The sequence below is a fragment of the Papio anubis genome, chromosome 6 (genome assembly GCF_008728515.1).
Source record: "Papio anubis isolate 15944 chromosome 6, Panubis1.0, whole genome shotgun sequence".
Taxonomy (NCBI): domain Eukaryota; kingdom Metazoa; phylum Chordata; class Mammalia; order Primates; family Cercopithecidae; genus Papio; species Papio anubis.
In genome coordinates this window covers 41,129,249-41,135,655 of record NC_044981.1, presented here as the reverse complement: position 1 = coordinate 41,135,655, position 6,407 = coordinate 41,129,249, and the positions used below count along the sequence as shown (strand labels likewise).

At 47.0% G+C, this 6,407-nt stretch overlaps 1 protein-coding gene across 1 annotated transcript; it reads right to left on the bottom strand.

Moving 5' to 3' along the window:
• Nucleotides 1–1,436: 1,436 nt before the first annotated feature.
• Nucleotides 1,437–2,480, bottom strand: LOC103883684 (V-type proton ATPase 16 kDa proteolipid subunit-like). Its single transcript, XM_009205186.4, has one exon. It carries the CDS (start codon nt 2,377–2,379, stop codon nt 1,912–1,914), a length of 468 nt encoding a protein of 155 aa, XP_009203450.1. The 5' UTR covers nt 2,380–2,480; the 3' UTR covers nt 1,437–1,911.
• Between the last annotated feature and the right edge of the window lie 3,927 nt (nt 2,481–6,407).

Here is a 6,407-nt window from a genome sequence, read left to right as displayed (position 1 = left end):
CTCTTGAGTGGGAGGGAGAGTGCATTAGTTAGCTGTGGCTGCTATGACAGAATACCATAGACTGAGCAGCTTGAGCACCAGGCATTTATTTTCTCACAGTTCTGGAGGCTGAAGTCCAAGAGGAAGGTGCCAGCAGGGTTGGTTTCTGTCAAGGCCTCTCTCCCTGGCTTGCAGATGGGTCTTCTCATGGTGTCCTCACATGGCCTTTCCTCAGTACTGGCTTGGGTAAAGCTCTGGTCTCTTCCTTTCCTTTTATTTTTATTTTTATTTTGAGACAGGGTCTCGCTCTGTCACTCAGGCTGGAGTGCAGTGGCAAAGTCTCAGCTAACTGCAACCTCCACCTCCTAGGCTCAAGCGATCCTTCCACCTCAGCTTCCCAAGTACAGGCATTTGCCACCATGCCTGTTTAATTTTTGTACTTTTTGTAGAGATGGGGTTTTGCCATGTTGCCCAGGATGGTCTCAAATGGCTGACCTCAAGTGATCTCCCCGATCTTGGCCTCCCAAAGTGCTGGGATTACAGGCGTAAGTCAATGCACGTGGCCCCTTTTCTCTCTTTTTTTTCTTTTCTTTTCTTTCTCTTTCTCTTTCCTTCCTTCCTCCCTCCCTCCCTTCCTCCATTCCTTCCTTCCTTCTCTTTCTTTCTCCCTCCCTCCCTTCCGTCATCCCCGCTGCCGCCTCCTCCTCCTCCTTCTTCTTCTTCTTCGTCTTCTCTCTCTTTCTTTTTTTGTTTTGAGACAGAGTCTTGCTCTGTCACCCCAGGCTGGAGTGTAGTGGCAGGATTTTGGCTCATTGCAACCTCCACCTCCCAGGTTCAAGTGATTCTCCTGTCTCAGCCTCCTCAGTAGCTGGGACTACGGGCGTGAGCCACCATGCCTGTCTAATTTTTTTGTATTTTTAGTAGAGACAGGGTTTCACCATATTGGCTAGGATGGTCTTGAACTCCCGACCTCAAGTGATCTGCCCGCCTCTGCCTCCCAAGGTGCTGGGATTACAGGTGTGAGTCATCGTGCCCAGCCTCTCTTTCTTTCCCTCCCTTCCTCCCTTCCTCCCTTCCTCCCTTCCTCCCTTCCTCCCTTCCTTCCTTCCTTCCTTCCTTCCTTCCCCTCTCTCTTTCTTTCCAGGTTGGGGTGCAGTGGCCTGATCAGGGCTCACTGCAACCTCCACCTCCCGTATTCAAGCAATTCTTGTGCTTCAGCCTCCCGAGTAGCTGGAGTAGCCTGCTACCACACTGGCTAAGTTTTGTAATTTTTGTAGAGACGAGGTTTCACCATGTTGGCCAGGCTGGTCTCAAACTCCTGACCTCATGCGATCTGCCCACCTCAGCCTCCCAAAGTGCTGGGATTACAGGAGTGCCGGGCCACCATGCCTGGCCAAGAAAAACGGTATAATGTCGTTATTATAACAGCATTAATGGTTATTTCTCCCCGCCCCCCGCCCCAAATTCGAGAACTTTATTGGACAGAGCTGCGCGCAGGGCCAAGGGCCCGGCAGCGAGGGTGGCTCCATCCAGGAAGTCTCAGCAACAGGAACCCACAAGGCCATACTCTAGCTAAGGTTATAGATAGCTGGGAGACCAGGGCCTCTCCGCAGACGCGGGAACAGGCCAGATCTTCATAAACAGACATCCAGTAACGAGAAATGACAACTCTAAGTCACCTGCATACACAGAGCACTGTAGGGGGTGGGGCGCTGGGGGCCTGGAGGGGCGATGAGTGGGCCCAGATGTCCACGGCACGGGGCGGGCGGGGGCAAGGCCGGGGCAACAGACAACGGGCACTAGGACACTGCGAAAGTACAAGATCAACTACTGGGGGCCGCGGCCCTGTGCGTGTGCGGCAGGCTCTTCGTTTTGGAATGAGGAGGGGTGGTCTTTACATCGTATTCTGTGGCTGGTGGGCTCGGAGAGGGGCTACTCTGTGGAATGGATGAGGGCAACGATGAGACCATAGAGGCCGAGTACCTCGGCGAAGATGAGGGTCAGGATCATGCCCATGAATAATCGGGGCTGCTGGGCCGTGGCTCGTACACCGGCGTTCCGCACAATACCGACTGCAAAGCCGGCTGCCAGGCCGCTCGGGCCCACGCTCAGGCCGGCGCTTAGCTGGAGGCAGCTCCTGTAGAGGCTGATGTCGTCATTCAGGGAGCTGGCGATGAGGACTGCCACCACCAGGCCATAGATGGCAATGATGCCAGCCATGACCACTGGGATGATGGACTTCATGATCAGCTCCGGCCGCATGACGGACATGGCCGCGATGCCGGCGCGGCTCTTGACCGTGCCATAGGCAGCGCGCGGGGCGCTGCAGACCATGGCGGCCGAGGCGCCCATGACGGCGAAAAACGAAGCATACTCAGGGCGGTTATTGGACTCAGACATTGTCTGCGGGTGGGGAGGGGGCGAGCTCTGCGGACCGAGGCGGAGGCGGGGGCTAGGACTGGCCGGGCGCTAAGGCGAGCACGCGGGCGGCGGCGAAGGCGATCAGCATTAATGGTATTTCTAAAGAAGAAAAGTGAACCATCCTTAATTCCGCTAATCTCTTCTATTATCTCTATAATAGATGTCTCGCATCTAGACTCATATCCGTTGGTCCGGAAGCAGGAAGGAGCCCTCCCTTCTCTGACAGATAAATTACTGCTTCCTTTGCAGTCCACTTTTCTCTGCTTGTTCATCGCCATAGCTTGCCTTGATTCGTACTTGAAAGGTTTGGCCAGGGACATTTCTGATGTGTCTGTTCTTTTACTGTTACTTTTCTGGGTAATTTAACATGCTGGGGATGCGAGCATGTTAAATTTCCATCCATTGAAACCATTCTATTTCTGGCCACCAGGGGGCATCCACAGACTTGCTATTGGGCTCAGCGCCGCCCTCGTATTTACAACCTCAAGGTCATTTCAGGAGAAAGAGGTGCCTGACTAATCGGGTTATCCTTGTAGAGCTATTTTTAAATTTTTGTTTCTGGTTTCTACATTAAATCTTTCTTCCTTTTCTTCCCTCTGATTTTCTCTTGTCTGCACGTGTGCTTCTAAGAGGCTGGCTGTGATAGCAGTCACAGTCATCTACATCCTATTTACTGCAGGACAATCGTCTTCCGAATTTTTTTTCCGTAGGAGGTATTAGTCCTGTGGTTGTCTGAACACCCCCTTTTGGAAAAAGCAAAACAAAACGAAACAACTTCAAATATGGCAGCAATTCTTTTCAATGTCCTTGATGATAAAGAGTTGAAATCCTTTGATAATCCAAAGCTATTAGAAGCCAACATTGGCTGTTAGAAGAGTGATCACTTTGGGTAATATTGTTTTTGACCCAAAATGCTGTGTGACAATAGTATAACAAGAATGTTTCCCCATATGACTCAGGACCTGGCTTTGGAAGTCACTCCCAATTGGAGTCCAGACTTGAGCTGAGCAATGGAATAAGTGCTTTGTTTTCCAAGGTGACTGTTGGATGGGAAAACTCACGTCTCATTGCTTAGTTCTCACAGCTCCTCTGCCTGTGGAGAATACTCCTCTGATTTACATAGTGATTTGGAGACTTTGAAGAGGAGTGTGTGGGTGGTGAGTCTGGTGTAGGGGAATCAGTGCACATAAGGGAAGAAAAGAGATTCTGGATTAGAGATTTGACCCACTTGCCACCAAGCGCTCACAGGCCTCATATTCTAATCATGAAACCCTTTTTGGTATTAGGTGGACAGGAATTTGATGACAAGATTGGTTTGTTCTCTCTCTTTTTTTTTTTTTTTGAGATGGAGTCTTGCTCTGTCACCCAGGCTGGAGTACAGTGGTGTGATCTCAGCTCACTGTAACCTCTGCCTCCTGGGTTCAAGCAGCTCTCATGCCTCAGCCAGCCTCTGGCAGTATAGTTGGGATTACAGGTGCCTGCCACCGTGCCCAGCTATTTTTTTTTTTTTTTTTGTATTTTTAGTAGAAATGGGGTTTTACCATGTTGGCCAGGCTTGTCTTGAACTCCTGACCTCAAGTGGTCCACTTGCCTTGGCCTCTCAAAGTGCTGGAATTACAGGCATGAGCCACTGCACGTGGCCTTGGTTTGTTCTTAAAAGCCCTTATACTTATGCACAGGCTGTTCTGAGAAGTGAGATTGATTATTGGGTCTTTGGGAATTTTTTTTTTTTTGAGATGGAGTCCTGCTCTGTCGCCCAGGCTGGAGTGCAGTGGCCGGATCTCAGCTCACTGCAAGCTCCGCCTCCCAGGTTCACGCCATGCTCCTGCCTCAGCCTCCCGAGTAGCTGGGACTACAGGCGCCCACCACCTCGCCCGGCTAGTTTTTTGGTATTTTTTAGTAGAGATGGGGTTTCACCGTGTTAGCCAGGATGGTCTCGATCTCCTGACCTCGTGATCCACCCATCTCGGCCTCCCAAAGTGCTGGGATTACAGACTTGAGCCACCGCGCCCGGCCATGGGTCTTTGGGAATTTTAATGCATTTTAAATTTTAGGGTGGGTGAGGTGGCTCACACCTGTAATCCCAGCAGTTTGGGAGGTTGAGGCAGAAGGATTGCTTGAGCCCAGGAGTTTGAGATCAACCTGGGCAACACAGCAAGACTCCATCTCTAATTTTTTTTTTTTTTTAATTATAATAGGTATAGCTAACTTGCCCTTCCAAAGGGCTGTGAAACTTTACACTCTAAAGAAAACAAACAACATTATTAAAAAGTGAGCATGCTGGGCATTGTGGCAGGTACCTGTAATCCCAGCTACTCAGGAGGCTGAGGTGGGAGGATTGCTTGAGTATAGTAGTTTGAGACCAGCCTAGACAACATAGATAGACCCTGACTCAAAAAAAATAAAAGCAGGCAAAAGTGCTGAATAGACACTTCACCAAAGAAGATAGGCAGATGGTAAATAAGCACATGACACATGACAAGATCAATGTCATTAGGGAACTGCAAATTCAAACAAGATACGGTGACACAACTATTACAGTGGCTAAAATCCAAAACACTGACAATATCAAATATTGGCAAGGACATGGAGTAAAAATTGCTGGTAGGAATGCAAAATTGTACAGCCACTTTGCAAGACTGTTTGGCAGTTTCTTACAAAGTTAAACATAGTCTTACTATATAATCTAGCCATTGTGCTCCTAGATATTTACCCAGATGAATGGAAAACTTTTCACCAAAAACCTGCACATGGATGTTTATAGCAGTTTTATTCATAATTGTCAAAAATTGGAAGCAACCAGGATATTATTTGATAGGTGAATGGATAAACCGTGGTACATCCATGTGATGAAACATTATTCAGTGATAAGAAGAAATGAGCTATTAAGCCATGAAAAGATACAGAGAATCATTAATCACATATATTGCTAAGGGAAATAAGTCAGTCTGAAAAGGCTACATATTGTATGATTCCAACTGTATGATATTCTAGATAAGGCAAAACTATAGAAACAGCGGTCGCCCAGGCTGAGGAGTGAGGGAAGGAGGAATGAATAGGTGGAACACAGCAGGTTATCAGAGCAGTGAAACTATTCTGTATGATACAGTAATGATGAATATATGACATTATGCATTTGGCAAAAGTGATAAAATTATATGCACAAAGACTGAACCTTAATGTAAACTATAGACTTCAGTTAATAATAGTGCATCAATATTGGTTCATTAATTGTAACAAATGTACCACATTAATGCAAGATATTAATTATAGGAGAAACTGGTTGGGGAGATGGGGAGTAATGGGAACTCCCTGTATTTTCTGTTCAATTGTTTTTGTAAACCTAAAACTACTCTAAAAAATAGTCCATTAATTAATAATAATAATAAATTTATGGATTCACCAAGAGTGTACATTTCTACTTCCACTCTCTGTGTTAATGTATGGTGACAGAATTTTGACATATGTTCAATTTGATGGATCAAGTTTGGTCTTTTTGTTTTGAGACGTCATTTCACTCTTGTCACCCATGCTGGAGTGCAATGGTACAATCTTGGCTCACTGCAACCTCCCTTCCCAGGTTCAAGTGATTCTCCTCCCTCAGCCTCACAAGTAACTGGGATTACCGATGCCTATCACCATGCCCAGCCATTTTTTGTATTTTTAGTAGAGACGGGGTTTCACCATGTTGGCCAGGCTGGTCTTGAACCCCTGACCTCAAGTGATCTACTCACCTTGGCCTCCCAAACTGCTGGGATTACAGGTGTGAGCCATCGTGCCCGGCCAATTTTGGTCTTTTACTATTGTTTGGATTTGCGTTTTTCTGCTTATTACTCAAGTTGAGATCTTTTCCAGATTATTGGACTTTTCAAGTTTCCTTGTGAATTGTCTCTTCCTGGGTTTTGCCTACTTTTCCAGTTGATTGTTATCTTTTGATTGTGAATTTTTGTTTATTGTGAATTTGTGGGACTTAAAACATTTTTGCATATTAATTCTTTTTTTTTAGA

Bases quoted from the DNA above. Each gene is read 5' to 3' on its own strand.
- LOC103883684 (XM_009205186.4), bottom strand. From the start codon at position 2,379: ATGTCTGAGTCCAATAACCGCCCTGAGTATGCTTCGTTTTTCGCCGTC.